General features: G+C 42.3%; 1 protein-coding gene, 1 long non-coding RNA gene and 2 pseudogenes across 2 annotated transcripts; 2 read left to right on the top strand and 2 right to left on the bottom strand.

Moving 5' to 3' along the window:
* Positions 1–693: 693 nt before the first annotated feature.
* On the bottom strand, positions 694–2,803 carry LOC133933271 (uncharacterized). Its single transcript, XR_009912047.1, has 4 exons — positions 2,547–2,803; positions 1,240–1,331; positions 963–1,109; positions 694–821 (listed from the first exon to the last, which is right to left on the bottom strand). It is a non-coding gene; the product is annotated as an uncharacterized LOC133933271 (long non-coding RNA).
* A 532-nt stretch (positions 2,804–3,335) lies between these two features.
* On the bottom strand, positions 3,336–4,660 carry LOC133933716 (transcriptional regulator Myc-like). The gene is made up of 2 exons (XM_062380901.1): positions 4,387–4,660; positions 3,336–4,036 (listed from the first exon to the last, which is right to left on the bottom strand). Exons 1-2 carry the CDS (start codon positions 4,658–4,660, stop codon positions 3,390–3,392), a joined length of 921 nt encoding a protein of 306 aa, XP_062236885.1. The 3' UTR covers positions 3,336–3,389.
* Positions 4,661–25,454: 20,794 nt separating this feature from the next.
* On the top strand, positions 25,455–25,573 carry LOC133942301 (5S ribosomal RNA; annotated as a pseudogene).
* A 62-nt stretch (positions 25,574–25,635) lies between these two features.
* On the top strand, positions 25,636–25,754 carry LOC133937908 (5S ribosomal RNA; annotated as a pseudogene).
* Positions 25,755–25,775: the final 21 nt, after the last annotated feature.

The raw sequence follows: 25,775 nt of genomic DNA, 5'->3' as shown, positions 1-25,775 counted from the left end.
ACTGACCTGTTTGAAGTTGTCGTGGCCGTTTCATTCGCCCCTCGGACACCTCTTTCTGCAGAGTTTTGATTCTCCAAGCCAAATACCCACTTCCATCTTCATCATTATAAAAATGTTCCTTTGAAAATAAGGGGAAACACATGTAAATACAAATATACATTTTCACCCATAAATACGTGACTGATTTGAAACCATTTCACCAGAAAAGCAGGAGTAACTTACATAGCCAAGCTTGCTCCGGGGGTCAGCCAAGTAAGGAAAAAGGCAGATGATTCCTTTGGCGTATTCCTCCTTCAATCTCCTAGGGGGGCTTGTGCTATACACACAAATCAAATTACCATCCTGTCCAAAATACAACTAAGATTCATTTAATATCAGTCTTGTGAGTTTCTGAAAAAAAACGTACCCATGCTCATTTGTCAGATGTGCAACTAGTATCTTCACTAGGTCACGTCTTCTGACATCTGACAATGTTTTTGTGCGAGCATACTCATGTGTGATCTTATCACCTCCAGGGCTACTCTTGAGGATGTCCTCAATCATCTTGGGAGAGGTGATTGACAATTGACAGTACACAGAGAACACACAGAGTACACAGATTAACAAGAGCATATATATGGTTGCAACAAAGTTACAAAAAAGACATAAACAATCTATTGATCTTACTCGACCCAGACGTCGATCCTCTTCATGTTTTTTTTCTGAGGGATTTCTGATCACGATTGCTGTGTCATCAGATCCTGATGAAGGCTCACCATCGCCAAGTGTACCAGAACTGAAGGAAGCCTCACCATCCCCAATCGTGCTAGAACTGAAGGAATCTACAAAATAATGTTTCATGGGACACAAAATGTTTACAGCATGAGCTGCACAACTCAGACAAGGTTAAATGTGCACGGTATGTAATTGCGGAGATGTTTAAAAGACTTATATATAGAAGTTAAAAAGTAAAGTTATTTTACCATCAGCACTTGCTGTTGGGATCCCAATTTCTAAGACCCCAATATCCTGTTGTTTTAGAATGTATTCGAATGCCTCATCATCGATTTCGGTCCTGGTTTCATCATAGACTTTAATATCCAGGGTGGGTAGATCAAACTTCTTGGCAACTTTAAAAGACATTTAAGTCATATTAACACTGACCATACTATAGCCTACATAAGTAGTGGCAACACACAAAAACATGCATTGGTAACAATATTTTATAATAAAGGCTGCATATGCAATGTTTTCTCTTACCACTTTCCAAAAAGACTTCGAATTTAAAAGGTGATGTTAGGAAGAAGTACTTCTTTCTGTCCTTATATTTCACCCTAACAGTTGCCTCCATCCTAAAGGAAAAGGAAAAAATAGTGGTTACTTAGTTGTTTGATTACTTGTCTTGAACTAATTAATATGAAAAACATATCAACAGTAAAAGAGATTGGAGAAACTGCTGTCAGAAGAACGCAGGGGTGTGCACGTTTACAAAAATGTCTAACCGTGTCGTGTACACGGTTAATCGTGACGTCATTGTCCTCGTGCGCCCGCCGTCTTGTAGACGCGCGCGCACACACACATACGCGTTCTATCGCCTGTAAACACACAGTTGATATGAACCACGATTGTTTGTATATACTATCTATGGTTTACACATCTCTTATAATAGGGCCATGGCACACACACACATATACACACACACACGTTCGCCCGTCATGTGTTTGCCTTCATTATAGCTCTTCAATAATTCCCTGATTAATTAAGCCTATCGCACATTTCTACATGTCCACGTTTATGCAGGTTGAACAGGTGTTTTAAAGTTCGGGCTACTTACGAGCGTAGTTCATATCAACCGGGTAACTTTAATCTTTAGGTTATCTTTCTTTCATCACTCTTCCGTGAGTCGAGCCCCAGCACGGTGCCTCCCTGTGTCAACAGTCTACCAATGTGTACTGGACACAAACCTACAAAAGACGATGTTCCATCTAGTCTACTTACCAAGTTTCCTAAGAGCACAATCGTAAATTGCACTGCATCCGTGTGGCGCACAACCTCTGTTTACTCTTTCCAGAGTTAAGGCCATGTGGTGCTAAATCATGCTAATCATGCTAACGAACCATTGATACACTACTATGGTAAACAAAATTCTCCGCAGTTGACAAATGTGTGCATTAACCAACAAAAGACAGTGTACTTATCAATTTTCCTAAGAACAAAAACGTGAATTGGTCAAATGACTGGCAAGCTAATGTGATACCTTAGCAGCATCTACTGTAGCAGCTGCATATAGCAATGCCTAGCGTAATTTATATAATATGTTTAAATCGCGCGGCTTCGTTGAGCTTGAATTTGGGATACTACAGATTTTAACTCATCCTCCCTCTGATTTAATTACCCGTGAACTTCCACTTTTAAAAAAGTTGCGACGCAACACAGCACGTCTTGCGACTGCCATGGTAATTAAGCCACACATTTGAAAATAACACAAACCAAACATTACATGCATCCTGTACGATGAGAACAAACAAAACTTATGCGGTAAAAAAGACAGTTGATGTATTACTTACTTTGTTATTTTCCTAGCAGACTTTTCTCCAGACCGGTTGCAGGTGAAATGACCATCGGTGTAAGGTGTAATGGTGGACAAAACGAAACTTAACTGCGTTGCCCTCTGGGAGGAGTCAAAATTATGACTCCGTTATTCTGATCTAACTCTGCGTGTCTCTCAACTCTTTTTTCGTTCTTTCACCTCATATCAGAGCAAAAAATACTATTTTTGAGTAAAATAATTTTAACTCCGGAATTTTTACTCTTGTAATTTTACTGTGTAACTGCTTTTAAGCTTTACCCCCCGTTTATTTCATAATATATATTTGATAATTAATATCCAATATTATACTAAATCAGAATTGGACGTCATTCATGATGCTTTTATCATGGAGGTGGTTTGTCTCCTCTCTCTGTTGTACCCACACTCCACCTCCAACATGTACCTGGAGCTTGTGTGTGTGTGTGTTTTCACTGCAAGAACAAGGACACAAGTTCAAGAGGGACATTTTTTATATTTCAAAAAGAAGCTATGAACATAATAAAAAAAATCAAACACTGGGTCTGAACATCCAGACAATTGAGATCCAAAAAATTAATTTTTAGGAAATATAAATTATATATAAAAACATAAACATTTATATTTTAGTTTGGACCCCCAAAAGGACGGCCCTATTTTAAATTTTTTATTAATAAAAATAAACTTTGAAATATTTAATCGACCAATAACTTATATTGAGGCAGTTTTAACTTCGAAATCAAATGAGATTTCAAAACAGCATTTGGGTGCAACAAGAACTGTACACCCCCCAAGTCTTGAACTTGCCTAAAAAACAAAAGGCCAAAAAGTCTTGATTCAGACTTCAAGCACGGCAGCCCTGCATCTGTGCCAGTCTCTGCTTTAAAAGTTCACTTCTCCTCCGCAGCTGCTCTTTGTGTGTGAGGAGTCTCTGCTCGTCTGACTGCATGCTGTAGATACACTCTGTCGCCTTCTTCAGGATCACCGACTTCGCCGCCTTCTTGTTGTTGGCCACCTCGGGGATCTCGTCGTGCAGCACGACAAGGCTCAACTTGAGCTTCAGCCTCCTCTGGCGCTCCCGAAAGGCTCCTCCAATCCTTCTCTTGTCATTGTCCTCGGTGTCTGACGTCCAGGGGCTCAGACACTTGCGGATGCTGCTGGTCTGTTTGAGGACCCTGCTGTGGCCGCCGCTGTCTCCACCTCCTCCTCCACCACTGCTGCTGCTGCTGCTGCTGCTGCTGCTCTCCAGCTTCAGCCTCCTGACTGCCGGCTGCTCCTGCCTCATGGATGGATGGGCAGTGTAATCATGCTTGTGGGTGGAGATGTCAAACCTCTTCAGCACGAGCGGGCTGGGGGGCCTTGTCTCCAGCGGACTTGGGTAGCACCGTTTCACCGCCTGCCTCTTCTCCACTGGGACCACGTCAATCCCCTCCTCTTCCTCCTGGTCCTCCTCTTCCTCCTCATCATGATCCTCGTCTCCATTTTCATCCTCTGCAAAAGAAAAAGAAAAAAGAAACACTCTGCTCTAGCACCAGCATTCCTGACTGAAATGTATGTCACAGCAGTGGGGGGGGGGGGGGGGGGCTAACCCTACCCCGCATAGGAGTGGATTGCTTAACATGCATCTTGCTGATCTTACAGCTCTCTACAACATGACATGGCAGCATGGCTCTACCGCCTGTCTGCAGACAGCATGCATCAAAACAATACTGAGGCTCTGCTCCTCCTCATCAGCGGTTGTGATGGAGATGTGTGTGTGTGTGTGATGCACAGCCACATGCACGCTCAGAGGGAAGCAGCACAGAGGGGTGGGCCTGCACGGCGAGACGTTCACCACCCACCTGATTGACTACAGCTGCTGCTGTTGGGCGGCGTGTCCGGCCCCAGGTCCTTGCGCGCGGCGTGCAGGGAGGCGAGCCGCTCGGACACCACCTTCTCCAGCTTGGCCGCGGCGGAGAAGCCGCTCCACATGCAGTCCTGGATGATGATGGAGTCAGCGCCGCAGATGATGCTCTGGTTCACCGGGTCATCCTCGTTGTCAGAGTGGAAATACGGCTGCAGGGAGTTGTAGTCCAGGTCATAGTTTTTACTCGCTAAACTTGAATCCAGCGGCATGATGCGTCCTCGTCCTGTCTCTGCTGGGAAAGACAACAAAGGACGAGTGGTTAGAGCTTGTTTATACAGATGTGTGGCTTCATACAGCTGCCGGGCAGTGAACCTGGAGGCAGCGCAAAGTGTCAGCAACATCACAGATAGAGCAATCTGAGGGGAAACAGACAAAACCTAGGTTGCTATAAAACACCTATGAACTAATTAACAGTTATTAACAACTGCAAAAAGTGATCAGGATTAGGGTTGAAAAATTCCGGGAATATTCAAAGTTGGAAACTTTCCATGGGAATTAACAGGAACATACGGGAATTAACGGGAATAAACTGGAAGTTGTGTGGGTAATTTATACTAACTGTATTTACCTTGTCATATACAGATATAAATATAAACATTTTGTTTTGTCATAGGCTGATTTGAGCCCTGAGGAAACTTTGGGCACTTGACTACATGCTTCTGCATCTTTGTGTCATTCTTCACATAGGTCTTTGCACAGTATTTGCAAATGTACACAGCCTTTCCTTCTACATTGGCTGGGCTGAACTGTGCACGTGGCTTTGTTCTGTAGAATAAGATGAGAAAAAAGATGTAAAAACACTACAGCAATGCCAGAGATATAAATAGATGGCCAATTGGAATCTACTTTAAAAATATTTTACAAATGATGGTTAATTGAATAGAAATAGGCTAGATGAACAGATGAATAATCCTCAATCAGCATGCTAACATATTTTCGTAACTTACCTGACCACCTACTATTACCTATTATTACCTACAGCAGACCTTATTAGCCCTGCTGTAGTGTGCACGATGCTGGCAGTTATCTGTGCACGTGATGGAGACATGCACAGTGGAGGGTTGTAATTCAACGAGCAGCGTGTGCAAATAGAATTTGAATAATCAATACATGCAGACTGTCGTATTGATGAATCATTTTCATAGAGCTGAGTTTTGCTTTAAGTGTCATTTGCAGTTAACGATAAACAACTTACTCACTTGTCAACGATGAGAGTGACCGTCGGGCGAGTGATGCATTCTTACTCGTTTGCATTCTCAGTCGGTGGAGTTGAACCCACACAACATCTGCAGCGCCATCGCGCGACATGTTGACGAAGCGTTTCGAATAGTAGATGAGAATCGATGCTAATTTGCAGAGTAAAAACATACACTTTGTTTGCTCTCACATTGTCTCCTCTTTAGCTAAGTCCCGTTGTGACATATCCCAGCTCTCCCCTCTCTTCTCCTGGGACGGTGGAACCCTCTCTCTGCTGTTTTCCGCCTTTCGGCGTCCGGACTCGGTAGAAAGAAGAAAACCTCTAAAACTCGGGGAGGTGATTAATTCCAGGCGGATGTTCGGCAGCACACAAGCCCCCACCGTGCCCCATCCTCCTCCTCCTCATGCAGCAGAGCGTCAATCGGCTGCAGCCACTTCTTCTATTATTGATACACGCACAGTGTTAGAAGATATTATTAAAACCTGTTAATGACTCAGCTCCTTAACTCCGCGGTTTAATCTAATCTGAACGTAATTTGCTGTGAGTTGTTCCATATATTATTTAATTAAAAGGTTCGAGTGGAACAGATTTGTCGCTCGAGCAAAACTAAGCTGTTGGTTTTAATGTAAATGATGAAGTGGATCAATAATCTGGCTTCAGTTCACCACCTCACGTCTGTGTCGCCACTTTCCCGTCTCCAAAACGTTTGTATACGCATGGGTCAGAGCTTGCGTGGAAATACGCAAATTCCCCCGGCAAGTTTGTTTTTATAAATCTCAACGTTTGCGTAGGATTCTTAAAGCGTGCTATGGTTGTTTAATGCATGATATTTTAACTTTGTTGAATTGGGTCTGGAGCCTTTAACTTCTCCCTTTTTAATTATGTTATTTGTATCAAGTCCAGGCCAGTCCTTCCACCTTTGCACATGATCCAGTGCTGTTGGATCAGTCTTTAAAATCATTTGCACGTATTAAATCAATTGTATATTTCTGAAATCACAGCCTCCCGTCCCGTTTATTCTGGATATATGCGGCTAACCCAATTGACATTCAACTGTCACCTTAAACCTTTTAGAACCACTACATTAATATCGCTTTAAATCATTTCCCAGTGGGTTTCCCCGATCGATGCGCCGAAACCCTCGGTGCAGAGCGCGAGGCGCAGCCCCGAGAAAACCTGTGCGCGTCCTTTCCGCTCCAGAGAGTTGTGCGGCGCTTCCGCATCTGGCGACAACCCGGCGATCGCGGCGAGCGGAAGACAAATACCTGACGCAGGTATCGGTGCAGCCGAAGTGAACAGCGTATATAGACCTCACTTTGTGATGATCAGATCCAGTCCTGTCACTTCAGTTCATCAGAGAAAAGGTTCTACATCTGCATCACATGATCCCAAACAGTCATGTGACATTAGAGCCGTTATCCGTTTGTGAGGAAACACTTTTCTCTCAGAACAAATCAGCTGATCATCTGAGGCCATACATAGATTTGAAGGGAAATCTATTTAAATTATCAATTGAAACTTAATTAAGCTAAAGTACACAGAGAGATGATGTTACATATTAACATCAGAATAATTATAAGAAATATTTGTTTTATTTTTGTTATTGTTATTATTTATATTATATATAATATATATTACGTAACACTGCTCAAATCAATTCAAAGATTAAATCCTTAGATTATTTGATCCTATGATGCTGTCATGTCACATAGATTATTGGATCTTTTGATACCATAGGTTATTTGATTATTTGACATATAAAAGAGCAACAGGTACAATTGCCTTATATATAAAGGAACAACACCTCTCATGAGTCCAATCACACCATTAGTAGACCTCAGTTGCACGAGAACCTTCTCTCTGACAACTTCCTCAAACCAGTCAGCAGACAAGCGCTTCACAGCAAAACTACTTTACAAGAACTTTTCCTACATTGGATCAACTGCTTTCATCAAACATGGAGAAGATCTGTTTGAATATATCTGACGTTAGGATGGGACTGTGTATTTACCTCTTATATCTATATTTGTTTCTTTCAGTCTCTTGGACAAATGCAGTCGAATGAAATCACTCTGCTGAGATCACTGCTGTAAAGCAGGAGGCAGATCAGGCTGCAAGACTCGATGATTCAACAAGAATAAATAGTGACCAGAAGAAGCAGCTCGATGCACATCTGGCTGCTGAGAAAGCTGCTCTAAAGCAGCAGGTGGCAGAGCAGGCAGGGCCGGTCTTTCCTACAGGCGACATGGCAACCGGTTGCCTAGGGCGCCACTCAGAGGGGGGCGCCAAAAACTGCGTCCAGCAAAAAAAAAAATATAATTTTCTTTTTGGCTAGGCAGAGTTTTTTGCGCCCTCTTCTATATGTGGTACTGCCCAAAATATTGTATTTAATTACTTTAACAGTAATTTAAGATTATTCCTAATAAAATGCACTTTAACATGCAGTTACACTCAGAGAAATGATTGTACTTGAAATTGTGTTTAATTTGAATAAGATGCAGTCCGGATGAGGAACTGAAGGCTCTGTGTCGTTACTGCTGCTGCATTCATGTTGAATTCTACAGACATACTTAGTTGCTTTGGTATCAATCTTGGGACCCGTAACATATATCTCCAACCAATAGTTTGACATTAAAAAAAAAGATCTAACATTTGGGTAAAATTAGCCAAAAATCGTAAAAACGGAAAGGGTACTGGCTCCTTGGTGTTTTCAGAACATGCTAGCACATTGAGGCTTATGGTTAGAGTATGTGTATCCAAGCAACTTCGACAATGAAAGAAATAATTTTATCAGTTTTCTTGGAAAATCGTTTTTAAAAAATATGTTTTTTGGTGGGGGGGGGGGGGGGGGGGGGGGGGGCGCAAGGAGTGAAGCTTGCCTAGAGCGCCAAATGTGCTAGGGCCGGCCCTGCCTCCCATCCACTCCTTCTCGATCTCCCTCATACACTCCTCATCCCAGTGTGTTTCCTGTACACATAATATGCCATATTTGATAAATTCCGATATTTGTTGTCTTTTCCTTTTCTTGCGTAGCCTTCGGGCATTAAATGAGGTGACGGTTGTCATTGTTTATGCCTGCATTGTAATTTTTTGTTCTTAGATTTACTCCTCTTGTTAATTCTTTGTTTCCTCTCCGTCCTTTGTCTTCTCCTTATTTGTGTTATTTTCATCACCAAGTCCTTGTCTGAGTCTGAGTCGAGTGCTTTTGGATCGAGAGCCTGGGCTGCAGTCTCTGTAGGAGCCGCGCCGCTCTGTGTTTCTCTCACGGAGCTAAGCTCGGCAGCTGACTGCCGCGCCGTGCTGTCCCGTTCTCCGCAGTCCGTGCTGTTTGCGTTCTGTTTTTTTGTCTTTAGTTCAGTTATTTGCTTCCCTTGCTCCCCTGTTAGCAAGCTGACTCCCAGCTCTGCACTTTCCTCCGCTCCTTTGTTTTCTCCTCCACCCTCCCGCTTCGCACCAGCCGCCTCCTCTTCCTGCGCGCACTCCATTTCCTCCTCCTCTTCACCTGTGCTCTCCTCGCTCAGACTGACCTCCTCACTGTCCCCAGACTCATCTTGAACCTCCCCTGTTTCACTTTTGTTGCACACACACTCCAATTTATTTAAACACAGGCTGCATTTAGTATTGTTCTGGGCATTCCCTTAGTATATGTCCCGGCTGTATACACATCCTGCATACTCTAATTTGCTTGTGGTGAATTACTCTAAAGTATTCCGCACCCAGCGCAGTATTGAATCTGGCTGAGTACGGCAGTGATTGGACCTGATTATTGAATTTTAGCTTGAGGAATCTTGTCCCGTCCGCCACGTTGGTACTCGACCACATCCTCCTCTTGATCGGTGACACAGCCTAATCATATTTTGCATAAAAACGTCGTTTTTAAGGTTACATTCGTGTATAATTTAAGCTTGTGTAAATACAGTTACAATACTTAGAAAATAAAAATATAAATAAATTTTTGTTGTTTTCTGGAATTAAAACAGTCAAATGTAGATCCCATTTGGAGTTTCAGGGGCAAAAAGCATTGTAGCCGAATCCAGTACAATTTAAGTAAATAGGAACTCCTTCAAACGAATAAAATCCATTTGGGAAAACACTTTTAAACTACAAAGGATTTCATTAGTCAAGTTATTCTATTTTGTTGTCAGTTTGCTTTAATGTCACAGTGTCATTGATTTCTATGATGTCTAAGATTCCTCTGATTTCTATGCCTATACCAAATGTACCGGTTGCAAAGCTGAAATATTTGTACAATCAGAGGAGTAGAGAGAGTGGGTGTTTTGCCTTGGCCGAAAAAGGTAAAGATTACACCATGATGTAAGAAACCATCCATTGGCAATGACATTACTTTTCTTCATACTTATACTATTTTTATTATGTGTGCATAATGATGTATATAATATTTTATTATTAAGTATTAAGTAGCCCCTAATGAAATGTGAAGTGTGTTTGAAATAGAAGTAAATCTGTAAAGATGAATGTCACAGCCCGGCTCACGACTGTGACAATGAGGGAGACGACACGGGTGAACTGTTACTATCTCAGGATATTTATTTAACAGAATAAATTATAAGCAACAACCAAAGTCTCCAAAAACAAAACAGAAGGGTGCTGGCCAGAGCACACCTGGCCGAAATGTGCTCTGATTGTCGCTGATTTCCACTCCCCCTACAGTTCTGGGGAAGAAAGAACAGGGACACCTAGTGTCCAGGTGAGGGTGGAACGGGTAGTCACATCAATACGTTCAGAGAGATACTGAGTTGCCTGTGTTCAGCACCTCACTGACTAACTACATACTGGATATCATAGATTTTTACTGAATATATTTAGAGACTTTTCACAGTAAATTCCAACATTTACACTGTTTTAAATTTAAAAAGTTGAGTCAGGAATTTTCACTGTTTACAATTGTTCAAAGTAAATTCCAACATTTTCACTGTAGAATACACCATTTCAGGATACTTCAAAGTAGACGCAGACAACTGGTCACATCGAAAGAGCGTGACAGCGCAGGAGAAACCGGGACCTGGCCCTCAACATCAGATAAACTCAGTCGGCAAACTTCCAGCTCCATTCGTTTAATATCCCCATGAGTCACATCCTGGAATTTTGTCTCAATTACTCCAATTTCCACCAGATTATCACGAGGATCCTCCCGACATTCTCCTTTAAACGTTTATCCCCGATATCCATCTTGAAATGATCAGCAATTTGAATTAATTGATCCCGCGAACAGCGGTCTAATAACTCCTCTGACGGAGCACTCAGAAACTCATCCACAGTAGCCATGACTGAAAAACACAGCTAACCTGCCTGAATATTAACATTTAACTCTGTGCACCGGCGGTCACACTCCTAAAGCTGTACACAGCAACACGTCACTGCAGCGCTGTCCGGCTGACTGCCTAACCAGAAACTGAGTCTCCAGGTGCTAGTTGTGGTGGGCATGGCCGGTCTTTCCTACAGGCGACATAGGCGGTTGCCTAGGGCTGCCATTCAGAGGGGGCGCCAAAAACTGCGCAGAGCAAAAAATAAAATATTTTTTTTTTTTTGCTAGGCAGAGTTTTTGGCGCCCCCTTCTCTATGTGGTATGGCCAAAAATATTGTATTTAATTACTCTGACAGTAATTGAAGTAGTTTCATTAGAGAAATCAGTAAATGACAGCAGCGCTCATGTGGAACGTTTGGCACTGTACCAGTTGCACCCCGTGCTGTCAGGTGCAGTCTGGATGAGGAACTGAATGCTCCATGTCGTTCCTGCTGCTGCTTCCATCCTGTATTCTACAGGGGAGTAGTGGGTGAGAGTCACCTACGTTAGCTCCTAAAGCCTCGCTTGTTCACCACGGGTGTCATTGAGACGTGTTGACTGGTAAAACTTAGAAACTCCGCTGGGCAGTGAGGAGAGACACTCGCGCACTAGGTGGGCGGGGCTACATTCGCCTGTATAGGTGTTTATTTTACCTGCACTTCGTCTTGCAGGCGGGTCGCGCTAGTATATTGTTTACTTTACAGTGTGTAGTTCAGCTCCGACACACACAGACTCTGTAATTCATGTATTGTTATTGTGCCTTATAAAGACCAGTTATAAGCTAATGTTCAATAGGTCTATATTGTAAATGTTTATATTTCTTTATGAGTGATGATGTATATTAAGATGTTTGGAGGAAAGAGACACCATAATAATTGAATGTATGTTATATGCACTTAAAAATGCAGTTACACTCAAAGAAATGCTTGTACTTGAAATTGTGTTTAATTTGAATAAGATGCAGTCTGGATGAGGAAGTGAATGCTCCGTGTCGTTACTGCTGCTGCATTCATGCTGTATTCTACAGATATACTTTAATTAGATTAATTTAAAAAAAATTGATCTAACATTAGGGTAAAATGAGGCAAAAATTGAGGTACGAACCTCCTTGGTGTTGTCAGAACATGCTAGCACATTGAGGCTTATGGTTAGAGTGTGTGTGTCCAAGCAACTTCGACGAAGAAAGAAATAATTTTGTAATAAGTTTTCGTGTGTGTGTGTGTGGGGGGGGGGGGGGGGCGCCAGGAGTGAAGCTTGCCTAGAGCGCCAAATGTGCTAGGGCCGGCCCTGGTGACAGCCACAGGGATGGAGCTGTTCCTGGACCTGCTGGTCCGGGAACGGAGGACCCTGTAGCGTCTCCCAGAAGGGAGGTGGGCAAACAGTCTGTGGCTGGGGTGTGAGCTGCCCTTGATAATGCTGCGAGCCCCCGCAGACATCTCTTGCTCTGGACAGCCTCAATGGTGGGGAGTGAGGAACCAATGATGCGTTGGGCAGTTTTCACCACCCTCTGCAGGCCACTAGCATTCAATATGTATTCATTGGTATGGTTCATTCTGTGTCAGATGTTTGTGTCACCTGGTGAGGAAACCATCACTCATATGGAAGTTTGAATATAAAAGATACACACTTCAAATTTCAGTACGTCTAAGGTTCATGGATCCATGGCAAACATCTCTCATGATGGACGGTATGAATGCAAAAACAACACATACTATCTTCCTAATGAAATAGAAACTAGTGTGGGTAGAACAGATTTAATGTAATTTTCAGCCTCTTTACATTTGTCATTATGCAAATATAGGGTGAGAAGTAAAGATAGCTATTGGTTAAACATCTTACAAACTATCATATGATAGTAATGTAGTCATAAACAATCACTCTCTTGTTCCCCAGAGGAGCAGGACTCTGGATCAGTTCAATCAAGAGCTCCACTTGTTTTCTGGGCTTTCGACCGCTTCTCAGGGTCGTCTGCAGTGAACTCAAATAGCTTTGGCCTCATCAGGTGAGCTAAGGTTGTAATGTTGGTCTTGAGATAGTATATTTAAATTATACGCTGAAAAATGTACTTAGTGTTTAAATCATGAAACTGAATAAAATATCACCTGGAAGAACCCTCTTCTCCCTGTTAATAAATTTAACCTCGTAACTTTCCCTCTGTAGGTGTTGCAGTGTCTGATGACAGGTCATCAATACTTTAGTTTAATGACAGCCACTGATTAAGTTGATGCAGCTACAGAGCTCATTTCTATGACTCAAACAAGCAGCTGCAATAAAGCAGGAGAAGCTGAGCTACTGGAAAACAAAGCTTCTGACATAACATGGAGGGGAGTTCTTCTGGTAGTGGACTTTACTCAGGTTCACATCATTTGGAGAGCAGCTCCATCTGTTGGCTGCCTGAGGTTACTACAGCACAGTATGGTTACATGATGTGAGGCCGGAATTGTGATTTTTCTAAGCAGCTGTCACTTTTCTATTTAGCAAGGAAAGACACGAGGTAATACGATAAATATAACAACTAAGGCAGACTCTTTAAAAAGTATGGTTTATAAAGTAATAACGATATCGCTGAACATCCCTAGGCAACATCTATGTCGCCAGGATCTGAAACAGACATGGAATTAATGGAAAAAGTAACACCAACAAGGAAAAGACAGAACACAGAGAGGCAAATGAGGATAAATAAGAAAAGTAAGAATAAGAATAAAGATTGAAAACAAGAATACTAATAATGCTAACACTAATTTCATTAAATACCAGAGGCTGAAAAACAAAATACAATCAGATATATGGGATGAGTAATTATGATGTTGTGCAATAGTACGTAAAAAGTGTTACCATACAATGGTGTGCCTTTAGGCACTCAATAAATTTGGTTATCAAAATAAAATGTAAAACATTAATATTTAAAATATGAATATTAAATCATAACTTTAATTGGTTAAAGTTCTTGCGGGGCACCACCCTTCATAGAAGGGAAAAGATAGCCAATTTATTGATTAAGATCAGTCTCATTTAGATCTAGTTCAATTAGAAATCTCAATGTTTTACCATTAAAGATTATATAATGAACAATGAAGGTTATGGAGTTCTTAACAGTTGGCAAAATTCACAAATTACTAAACAATCAAATTAACTAACTAGGAGGTGTGTGAGTGTGTGTGTGAATGTAAATTAGCATGCTTTAAAGAATGGTCCTTAAGATAAGAGCCCCCCCCCCCCTTCTTCTGAGGTTGCTTTACGGCCGTTGCTGTACGGCACAGGGGGAAGGTTTAACTAGGTGAGATACTATGCGTGTCTGTGTGGATGTTAATCAGATAATGATAGTCAGGGACAAAGCCTGTGGCGAGCCTAACTATTAACCTTCATTTAACTTATGCCTACAACGTCACAGCATATATCAAACTTGTAAACACACTGAATTGAGTAAACAGTCTTGCTTAGAATGAATAATTATTAAGCCCAGATTATGTTACCAGTCCGAGGGAACGAGGAAAAGAAAGTTGCTGTTCAGTTTGCAGTTCAGTGACGTCTCCTGGCTTTGTGGTCGTAGAGTTCTGTATTTGTGATTCTGTCGAGCCTTGTGCTCAGATGCTGGTTGAGGTTTTCCTGCAGGACATCGCGTCGCTACGAGGAGTTTGGTAGAGCTTGAAGGGCGAGGAGATTTCCTTGAAGTGGGGGCAGGGGAGCTGCACCTCTGACCTCCGGTTATGGGTTGGATAGAGAAGGAAGCTGGATCAGAGCTGTAGCAGCCTTCCGCCCTCAGGGGGATTGGAGAAAGAGGAAGATCTTGGGGAGACCTCTCCTTATAATGGCCCCGGTGACCTCACAGGTCTTGGACCAGAGTGACCAATAGGAGTTGACCCTGGTGGTTCTTGACACCTTTGTGTGACATTGCCCAGACCCCAGGACATGCAGCATCCTGTTACATCCTCTGGGAGACTGAGTTCCTTGACTTTCAAAGATCAATGGAACCTGTTGCATCTTGGGGGATTGAGTCCACTCCAGCACATGCGGCATGTTTGTTACAAGTTTGACTGAAAGGAGGCCTGTGGTTTGCACAAAAACCATGTCCCAACATAACATATGTTTACAAGGAACACAGTGAATTGAAATCCAAATGAGAGAAGTGCAGAATGAATAGATGGGAGATGTGTATACAAACAATGGCGATGGGAACATGAGGGGAGCTGCTATATTAAGAAATGGAGGAGTGAGAGTGATTGTGAAGTATTTGTTTTATTATTATTATTTATATTATATATAATATATATATATATATATATATATATATATATATTACGTAACACTGTTCAAATCAATTCAAAGATCATATCCTTAGATTATTTGATCCTATATGCTGTCATGTCACATAGATAATTGGCTCCTTTGATACCATAGGTTATTTGATTATTTGACTTACTTATAAAGGAGAAACAGGTACAATTGACTAAATATGAAAGAACAGCACGTAAGATTGACTTACATATAAAAGAGATGAAATAACCTATTACCATTAGGGTAATTATAAGAAATATTTGTTTATTATTGTTATTATTTATATCATATAAATATATATATATATATATATACATAGGAATCTAGGTCGATATTTATTTAGTGCTTTTTTCTAGTACTAGACCACGACAAGTGGTATATATATAATTGTTGAGTACTCGTTTATGTCAAAGAACAAGTTGAACAAATTACCAATTTATTGAACAATCAACCAAACAATCACAATATAAAACAGTATAACATAATAAAAACACAATAAATTATATAATTCTCATAAAATAACTGTCCTTTCAGTGTGTGTGTATATATTCAGTTCCCAGTGTAGTGTGTGCTTGAAGATTCACTGGTTCCGTTCTGGTCCGGGTCTTTATGTCTCTAAACTCAGTACTACCTGTCTACCTGACGGGCAGTACTGGGGTCTGATGTCTTCTGGATAAACGATCAGGTTCAATCTGGATCATACAGTTGGCCACACTGCATCCACGGTCTGGGTTCTGCTCGCCATCTCAGCATTCAGAATTACAGGATTGAGATTCTTCTGGTGTTCATAAAAAAACAAAAAATCTACACAAAGTGCAGAATAATCAGTGTCTGTTTCCTAATTATATTTCTAATGTTTAAAAAGTATGGTATATGAAGTAATGACGATATTGCTGAACATCATGTTACATGATGCATGTGTGTAGGTAGGAGTAGGCTACTCCTTCACAGAGTTTAAAGCCATGTTTTATAATATTTGATGTTTTTATATTTACTAACTTCTTAATCTGAACATTGTAAAATGACATCTAATATTGCTCAATCTATCTAGACTCCCTGTAGTTAAGAACTCTGTCTCTACATATTTATGGACAGTGGTGATGAATGATGAGGAAACAGCTCTTTGTGGAAAGACGTGTGTGGCTCTTAAAAGAGCCTTTTACCAGGATGGACATGTTTCACAGTGAGGACAGATCACTTCTTCTTGGCTGGTGTCTTCTTCGCTTTGGGTTTGGCGACCTTCTTCGCGGGGGACTTCTTGGCAGCAGGCGCCTTTTTCACCACCTTCTTGGGACTCTTCGCCACCTTCTTGGGGCTCTTGGTGGGCTTCTTGGCCGCTGCTGGTATAGCCACCTTCTTCGGGGACTTTTTAGCGGCTGCTGGCTTCATGGCTCCCGCCTACTTGGGCTTTTTAGCCACTGCGGGTTTCTTGGCGGCGGGCTTCTTCGCTTTGGGAGCGGCCTTCTTCGCTGCCTCTTTCTTGCTCATCTTGAACGAGCCAGTGGCCCCGGTTCCCTTGGTCTTGACCAGGGTCCCGCTGACCACCAGCTTCTTGATGGTGGTGTTGACTCGGGAATTGTTCATTATCATTACAAGATTAAAATTGGGGAACATTTGTCTCATTTGATACAAAAAGTCAAAGTTTATATAAATTATTTTCCAGAAAATGTTTAAGCTTTACTGGAATTTGCTTTTCTCTACTTAGTAAATACCAAGTTGTGCTCATCATATTAACACTAGGATACATGTTTCTGTATATCATGATAATAATTATTTGTGTAAATAATCATTAAACTTGACAAAGGTTTCTGAAAAACTGTTTGACCCGTCCGGAGAAATCTCTGTTAACTTGTCATTATATGTTACCTATTGATCAATAGATCAAGTCTTCTCAGACTTTTATAGCCAATAACACATTCATATTAAAATTTAAGGCTTTAGTGTCAACAAACAGTGTTTATCCAGAATGTACACACGTGTGCAGTATGTGAAAGTGTTTGTGTAAATTGCAGCGTGTAAACATGTCATTTTAACCATGCAAACAGACTTTATTCATTGGGACGACCCCTTCTCACCTGGACACTAGGTGTCGCTGTTCTTCCGTTCCCAGAGCTACAGGTGGAGTGGGCATCAGCGACAATCAGAGCACATCTTGGCCAGGTGTGCTCTGCCCTATAAAAGACTTGCTAGATTCGTCTTGCGCCACCTACGGGACGAGGTTGGTTCTCCCGGACGCCAGCAGCCTTTTCTGGTTTGTTCTTGGAGACTTTGGTTTGTTGTTTGTTCCATTAATAAATATTCTAATAGAGCCACAGTTCACCCGTGTCGTCTCCCTCCTTGCCACAGTCGTGGGCAAATGGGTGCTCGTCCGGTGCACGCTTTTCCTCCGCATTTGTGAAAGACTGGATAGGTGGAGAAGGCGATTTTTTTTGTGAATGAGACCTGTGATCAGGTAATTTGAGCGTAGTGTGACGTCACACACCAAGTCAGCTGTGCGCCTCGTGTTTTTGTGACTGAGCGGCGTAGTTTGTGTGGGAGATGTTCGGGTAAGTGAACTGACGCTGTTGTGTGTTGGCTTGTTTCTCCGTGTTGCTGTGCCGGGTGTTTCCTGGTGTCGTTTAACTCGAGTGAGCCCGTATACTGTCGTTAGTGGCTGCTGTTCTGTCCCAGTTAGGCTAAAGGGCGGACTCCCTTTGGAGTTCGTTGGGGTTTGGTAGTGTGATGTGAAAGTGGTTCGAGCAGTTGTCTCGGGAGCACGTCCGAGGCTGCAGGTGGAGTCACCAGTTTGGTTGCTTCGCCGGGTTTGCGGGATTCAGTGCATACATACCCACCACCAGGGCCGGCCCTAGCACATTTGGCGCTCTAGGCAAGCTTCACTCCTGGCGCCCCCCACACACACACACACGAAAACTTATTACAAAATTATTTCTTTCTTCGTCGAAGTTGCTTGGACACACACACTCTAACCATAAGCCTCAATGTGCTAGCATGTTCTGACAACACCAAGGAGGTTCGTACCTCAATTTTTGCCTCATTTTACCCTAATGTTAGATCAATTTTTTTTAAATTAATCTAATTAAAGTATATCTGTAGAATACAGCATGAATGCAGCAGCAGTAACGACACGGAGCATTCACTTCCTCATCCAGACTGCATCTTATTCAAATTAAACACAATTTCAAGTACAAGCATTTCTTTGAGTGTAACTGCATTTTTAAGTGCATATAACATACATTCAATTATTATGGTGTCTCTTTCCTCCAAACATCTTAATATACATCATCACTCATAAAGAAATATAAACATTTACAATATAGACCTATTGAACATTAGCTTATAACTGGTCTTTATAAGGCACAATAACAATACATGAATTACAGAGTCTGTGTGTGTCGGAGCTGAACTACACACTGTAAAGTAAACAATATACTAGCGCGACCCGCCTGCAAGACGAAGTGCAGGTAAAATAAACACCTATACAGGCGAATGTAGCCCCGCCCACCTAGTGCGCGAGTGTCTCTCCTCACTGCCCAGCGGAGTTTCTAAGTTTTACCAGTCAACACGTCTCAATGACACCCGTGGTGAACAAGCGAGGCTTTAGGAGCTAACGTAGGTGACTCTCACCCACTACTCCCCTGTAGAATACAGGATGGAAGCAGCAGCAGGAACGACATGGAGCATTCAGTTCCTCATCAAGACTGCACCTGACAGTACGGGGTGCAACTGGTACAGTGCCAAACGTTCCACATGAGCGCTGCTGTCATTTACTGATTTCTCTAATGAAACTACTTCAACTACTGTCAGAGTAATTAAATACAATATTTTTGGCCATACCAAATAGAGAAGGGGGCGCCAAAAACTCTGCCTAGCAAAAAAAAAAAAATATTTTATTTTATTTTTTGCTCTGCGCAGTTTTTGGCGCCCCCTATGAATGGCGCCCTAGGCAACCGCCTATGACCGGCCCTGTCCGTGGGTCACCGCGTTTCCACTCACCCGCTCCGTGCTTGCCTCCGCCATTGTCGCGAGGTACACTTCCAAACAGGCTCAGATATCCCCGCACAGTGCGTCACTGCCGTAGGGACACACACACACTAAACAAGCCAATATCAACACTAACGTCCGGTTGGATTTACACATGAGAAAAATAGGTAGAAGTAGATAGAGAAGTAGAAAAAAGCTGGGATGTGGTGGTAGATCTGGTGAAGGGGAGAGCCCAGTGTGCAGCCCTCTTAAATCCTGGTCAGCACAGGTGTGCCATATCACTGCTGATTACTAAGGTCTGACTCCGCCTACAGGAACCTGAAACACACACAAGCACAACACCACAGCAGCACAACTCCAGGGTTGTCACACAATATTATGATAAAATTGCACCTTAATTTTTCCTTTCTGAACATTTCCCCTGATTCATTTACATGTATAAATAGGTATTGTGGGTGGAATCATTCGATTACAGACGTACCACCCTGAACACGCCCATTGAGGTCGTCACAGTGAGATGGCAAGAGCAGTGAAAGAAGCCAAACTTAAGTGTCTATTCCACAAGTAAAATAAGTTTCTACGTCAATGTATTGTAAGTTTTTCGTTTGTTCGAAAAGTAGAGTTTATTTTTTTAAACAATCCCCTGACAGATCCTGCTGTTTGGGGGAAATTTCGATTTTTTGTTTAACCTCGAAAGACGGACAGCATGGCAACAAACGAGAAGGAGCAGACAGACGTAAAAACTATCACGGACAGAGCAAGAGGAGGAGATGAAAGAAGTGAAGTGAAGGACGGACAACAAGAGAACAGACAGGAAAATGCCAGTGAGAGGGCACACGGACCAAACACTTCCACCGCTGGTCAAACGAGGCACAGAGGGAAAATATGCGGAGAGGAGCAACGGGGCGAGAGAACAGGAGGTCTCATTTAGAACCGTTGCGGGGGCTGAAACGTGCGTACGCCACTTCTCACGCAAACGTTGCGTATTTCCACGTAAACTCTGACCCATGCATACGAACGTTTTGGAGACGGGAAAGTGGCGACACAGACGTGAGGTGGTGAACTGAAGTCAGATTATTGATCCACTTCATCTTTTACAATAAAACAGCTTAGTTTTGCTCGAGCGACATGTCTGTTCCACTCGAACCTTTTAATTTAAACATGACTTGCAGCAAATTACGTTTAGATTCCATTTAATCGTGGAGTTACGGAGCCGAGTCATTCATAGGTTTTAATAATATCTTCAAACACTGCGTGTCTCATCAAATCACTGCAGTCAACGTGACTGTGCCATCAGGCTCACAGAGCGCACTGGAGATCACTTACAGGAAATGAAGAAACTTTCCAAATAATATCCCAGAGGAGGTGAGGATCCACAGATGTGAGGGAATCGGTCCGATGCTCTAAATAAATAAATCTACCGTGACAGTGGCAAGGGGTTCTGCGTGCATGCGAATAGAAGGATGAGGAAGAAGAGAGGGTTCAGCGATGTCTGATCAGCTGATATAGATTCTACTGATCTGTGATCTTTTTTTTAACTGCAGGCTCCGTTCTCTCTCTCGTCTTCACTCACACCTGTTCTCCGCAGTCTGTGCTTTTTTCGTTCTGTTTTTTTTTTTGTCTTTCGTTCGGTTATTTCCACCCCTTGCTCCCTTGTTAGCAAGCTGACTCCCAGCTCTGCACTTTCCTCCAGCCATCCCCTTGACAAGTTTCTCCTTATATGTATGTTAGTTTCCTATGATCTGGTCTGGCTATGATTTGGCCTGAGTCATCAAAGCACACTGTCTTAAGTTATTTGTTTGATCTGAATTAAACTGTACAATGTGCCAGGTTTTCTTTATGTTAAAGTAAATTTAAGACAGAATTAGAGTATCAAACGTAAATATAAGCATGTAAATATCAAGTTTTGCTAAGATATCTTATAATTATTTCAGAGGAGCGTGACTCTGGATCAGTTCAACCAAGAGCTCAACTTGTTTGCTGAGCTTTCGACCACTTCTCAGGGTCGTCTTCATTGAACTCAAATAGCTTTGGCCTCATCAGGTGAGCTAAGGTTGAAACGTTGGTCTTGAGATAGTATATTTAAATTATACGCTGAAAAATGTACTTAGTGTTTAAATCATGAAACTGAATAAAATATCACCTGGAAAAACCCTCTACTTCCTGTTAATAAATTTAACCTCGTAACTTTCCCTCTGTAGGTGTTGCAGTGTCTGATGACAGGTCATCAATACTTTAGTTTAATGACAGACACTGATCAAGTTGATGCAGATACAGAGCTAATTTCTATGACTCAAACAAGCAGCTGCAATAAAGCAGGAGAAGCTGAGCTACTTGAAAACAAAGCTTCTGACAGAACATGGAGGAGAGTTCTTCTGGTAGTGGACTTTACTCATGTTCACATCATTTGGAGAGCAGCTCCATCTGTTGGCTGCCTGAGGCTACTACAGCAGAGTATAGTTACATGATGAGAGGCCTGAATTGTCATTTTTCTAAGCAGTTGTCACTTTTATATTTAGCAAGGAAAGACACAAGGTAGCTATGATAAATATAACAACTAAGGCAGACTCTTTAAAAAGTATGGTATATGAAGTAATGACGATATCACTTAACATCATGTTACATGATGCATGTGTGTAGGTAGGAGTAGGCTACCCCCTTCACAGAGTTTAAAGCTATGTTTTACAATATTTGATGTTTTGATATTTACTAACTTCTTAATCTAAACAATGTAAGATGACATCTAATAATGCTCAATCTATCTTGACTCCCTGTAGCCAAGAACGCTGTCTCTACATATTTATGGACAGTGGTGATGAATGATGAGGAAACAGCTCTTTGTGGAAAGACGTGTGTGGCTCTTAAAAGAGCCTTTTACCAGGATTGACATGTTTCACAGTGAGGACAGATCACTTTTTCTTGGCTGCTGTCTTCTTCGCTTTTGGCGACCTTCTTCGCGGGGGACTTCTTGGCAGCAGGCGCCTTTTTCACCACCTTCTTGGGAGTCTTCGCCACTTTCTTGGGGCTCTTCGCCACCTTCTTGGGGCTCTTGGTGGGCTTCTTGGCCGCTGCTGGTTTATCCACCTTCTTCGGGGACTTTTTAGCGTCTGCTGGCTTCATGGCTCCCGCCGACTTGGGCTTTTTAGCCACTGCGGGTTTCTTGGCGGCGGGCTTCTTCGCTTTGGGAGCGGCCTTCTTCACTGCCTCTTTCTTGCTCATCTTGAACGAGCCGGTGGCCCCTGTTCCCTTGGTCTGGACCAGGGTCCCGCTGACAACCAGCTTCTTGATGGTGGTGTTGATGCGGGAATTGTTCTTCTCCACATCGTAGCCTCCGGCAGCCAGAGCCTACTTGAGGGCGGACACGGACGCGCCACTGCGCTCCTTGGACGCGGACACGGCCTTCACGATGAGCTCACTGACGCTGGGGCCGGCGGTCTTCGGTTTCACGACCTTCTTCTTGGCCGCTTTAACCTTGGCGGCGGCTGGTGCTGGAGCTGGAGCGACTTCTGCCATCTTTCTCTTTGCGTTTAGATCAACGACGAACTAATATGGAGGTAGATTTGTGTCTTTATTATGCAATCAAAAAGAATAGGTTTGAGAGCAAAACTTTCCACACTGCAATCAAAAAATAGATTTGAGAGAAAAACTATCAACACTGCAATCAAAAAATGTTTTATTGCAAGTTAAATAAATGTGATTAAAAATGTATTAATGGGAATCCAAAAGTTTTGTTTGCAAATACAAAAGTTTTGTTTGCGAATCCAAAAGTTTTGTTTGCGAATCCAAAAGTTTTGTTTGCGAATCCAAAAGTTTTGCTTGCGAATCCAAAAGCTTTGCTTGCTGTTGAGCTGAATCTCGGGGGCGGGACCTACGCCGAAAGATGTAAGACACGTCTCTATTGGCCAGTCTCGATCGGAGTGACAGCTTGGCAACACCCACAGTTAGTAACGAGAGAGGGAGTTTTGAAGTCCATGATGAGAACGAGCAGGACTCGGGAGCCGAGAGGATAGAAAATCAATGCGCAGGTATGTCTCACTCATAGTAATAGCAAGAATGTTATGTTTCAACTGGTGCATGTAGATTGCTTTTGTTTAACGATATGTGGATGTTGTAACGGGTTAAAAAATACATATTATTTTATCAGCCTGTAGCTGCTAGCTTAGCTCAATTAGCTAGTCATAGGTACGTTACGTGCCCAGGCTGCCTATTAGCCTGCATGACGTTGTGCATGTAGCTACTAGTTAACAGGACTATTTGTGTTCAACGATCTAACGTTAGCTTATGTTATATTTGTGATGTGCTGTATTATTTGATCAGCCTGTAGCCAGCTTAGTTAGCGTTAGTCACTTTCTCATCTTAGGTGTCGCGCTAGCTGAGTGTGACGGGAATTTTAACATTTGGGCATTGATTGATGGAAGGAACTACTTTGATGTATAGAAAGATGAGCAAATGCAGTCCCTTAGGAATCAGGGTGTTTTGCTTAAGCAATTGATGGTTATATTACTTCCTAACTTACAGGGTCACTTAACAAACACTTCACAGGGAGGGGGATGTAAGTGGGTTGTAAAACACTGATAAGCGATCCTTGAAAACAGATGTTAGACTCGAGGGGCGTGAGACCAAGTAGAAGACAGGATACTGATTACCTATTTCTAAGGATCAAAGAGGTTAATTGATAACTTGTGTTCCTCTCCAGGAGGAGCTTGTAACTGTATAAGAGGGATGTGTGTTCTGTATGTCATTGCTCATTGTATGAAATCTTTGCCATGGTCTTGTACAATGATGCCCATCTGCAGATGCTGAATTAAACTACCAGAAAGAACAATTGCAATGACTTGTGCTTGACTATAGTGAAAATTCTACGACACTGAGCTGTCTGGGTTTCCATCCACATGTTTTTGTTTGCGTTTTCAATGTTAATATTAGCGGCAGACGAAAACATCAGATCTGTGTGGAGCGATGAGGAGACCGTAACCTTCCTCAAATGAATACATGAAACAAACATCAATCATATTTCCATCGTGTTTTCTACATTGTTTTTCAACGTTTGAGGTTTGATTGGCGCTGCGCCACCTACTGCTTATCTCGATGAACCAACTTTTGGGCCACCAACCAAAATTAACCTTTGGGAATATGGCTTTATGGTGACTTAGCTTTATAAGTATGGGAATGTGTAGTGACACGGTATTATTGGTGTTACTGGTGGTGAAAATGGCTTAAACACATAGCTAATAATACTTTCTCTGTTTCCCAGAATGGAAAACCAACCGGGCAGATCAAAGGCCCATGTAGGGTATTGGCTCATTTCTTCAAATTTATATTTGTTCATGGTGTTGTCATTGTGGGAAATAAGAGATCAAATATTACTTGTTTTCCAGTATTGTCCTGTAGTATTGTACAGCTTGTGCATTACCGGAATCAATTGTTAATAACATTTATGCTATGCTCTGTATGATCACATTACAATGTTATGCACCTTAATATAAGCATATTATGATTATAAAAATGATAGATGAAATTTCTTGCAGTAAAATCAAGTTTTATACTAATAAGTGCATGCTTAAAATTGTATGTGTGAAACCACTATCTTTTTGTTATCTTACTTTCATGTTATCTTAGGTTTGTTTTACCTTGTTGCAGGAACCCATGAGATGGCAGCTCCTGCAGAGAGTCAGGGAAAGACTTACTTCTGTCATCAACAGGCAACCCATTGACTTTGAATACCTGCACTTTGTTTGCTCTCAGGAGTTGCAGTTTGTTCGAGCTGGGGCAGCCTATATTGACCTTCCTGAGTGTGTTGTAGACAGTCTACAACAGCTGTCTGAAGTTGTCAGCACTTATCTCTCACAGAGTATTGTCCCTCCACTATTGGATGATGTAGCTGTGGTTGAATGGACTGGCAGTGTGGGGCGACCCCGGCTAAACATAGAAAGTCAAACCCTCCTGAATCTACACAGTTCTGGGTTACCACTGACTTCTTTGACTGACCTACATGGCATTTCAAGGTCAACTCTGTATAGACGGATGCAAGAGCATAACCTCTCTGTCAGAAAATGCTATTCTGACATATCAGATGATGTGCTAGATCAGAAGGTTAGGTCTATAAAGGCAAGAATGCCCCATGCTGGCTACAGGCTAGTGAAAGGATCTCTACAACCTGGGAATACCAGGTGCTCTAAGCTTTTTTCCAGTCTTACCTGACGTATTTACATGTAAAATTAAGGTTAAGAGGGTGGACTCATTCGGTTACGGCCACACCAACCTGAATACGCCCGGTCTCGTCTGATCTCGGAAGCTAAGCAGGGTCAGGCCTGGTTAGTACTTGAATCGGAGACTGCCAGGGAATACCAGGTGCTGTAAGCTTTTTTCCACTTTTACCTGACGTATTTACATGTATAAATAAGGTTCAGAGGGTGGACTCTTTCGCTTACGGCGACACCAACCTGAATGCGCCCGATCTCGTCTGATCTCGGAAGCTAAGCAGTGTCGGGCCTGGTTAGTACTTGGATGGGAGACTGCCTGGGAATACCAGGTTCTGTAAGCTTTTTTCCACTTTTACCTGACG

Source organism: Platichthys flesus, chromosome 22 (genome assembly GCF_949316205.1).
Source record: "Platichthys flesus chromosome 22, fPlaFle2.1, whole genome shotgun sequence".
In the NCBI taxonomy this organism is placed as follows: Eukaryota; Metazoa; Chordata; class Actinopteri; order Pleuronectiformes; family Pleuronectidae; genus Platichthys; species Platichthys flesus.
The sequence above is the reverse complement of the archived record's forward strand: the minus strand, read 5'-3'. Positions and strand labels throughout refer to the sequence as shown.

Bases quoted from the DNA above. Each gene is read 5' to 3' on its own strand.
- LOC133933716 (XM_062380901.1), bottom strand. From the start codon at position 4,660: ATGCCGCTGGATTCAAGTTTAGCGAGTAAAAACTATGACCTGGACTAC. The intron at 4,037-4,386 runs GTGGGTGGTGAA...TTTCTTTTGCAG, and splicing joins CAGCAGCTGTAGTCAATCAG to AGGATGAAAATGGAGACGAG.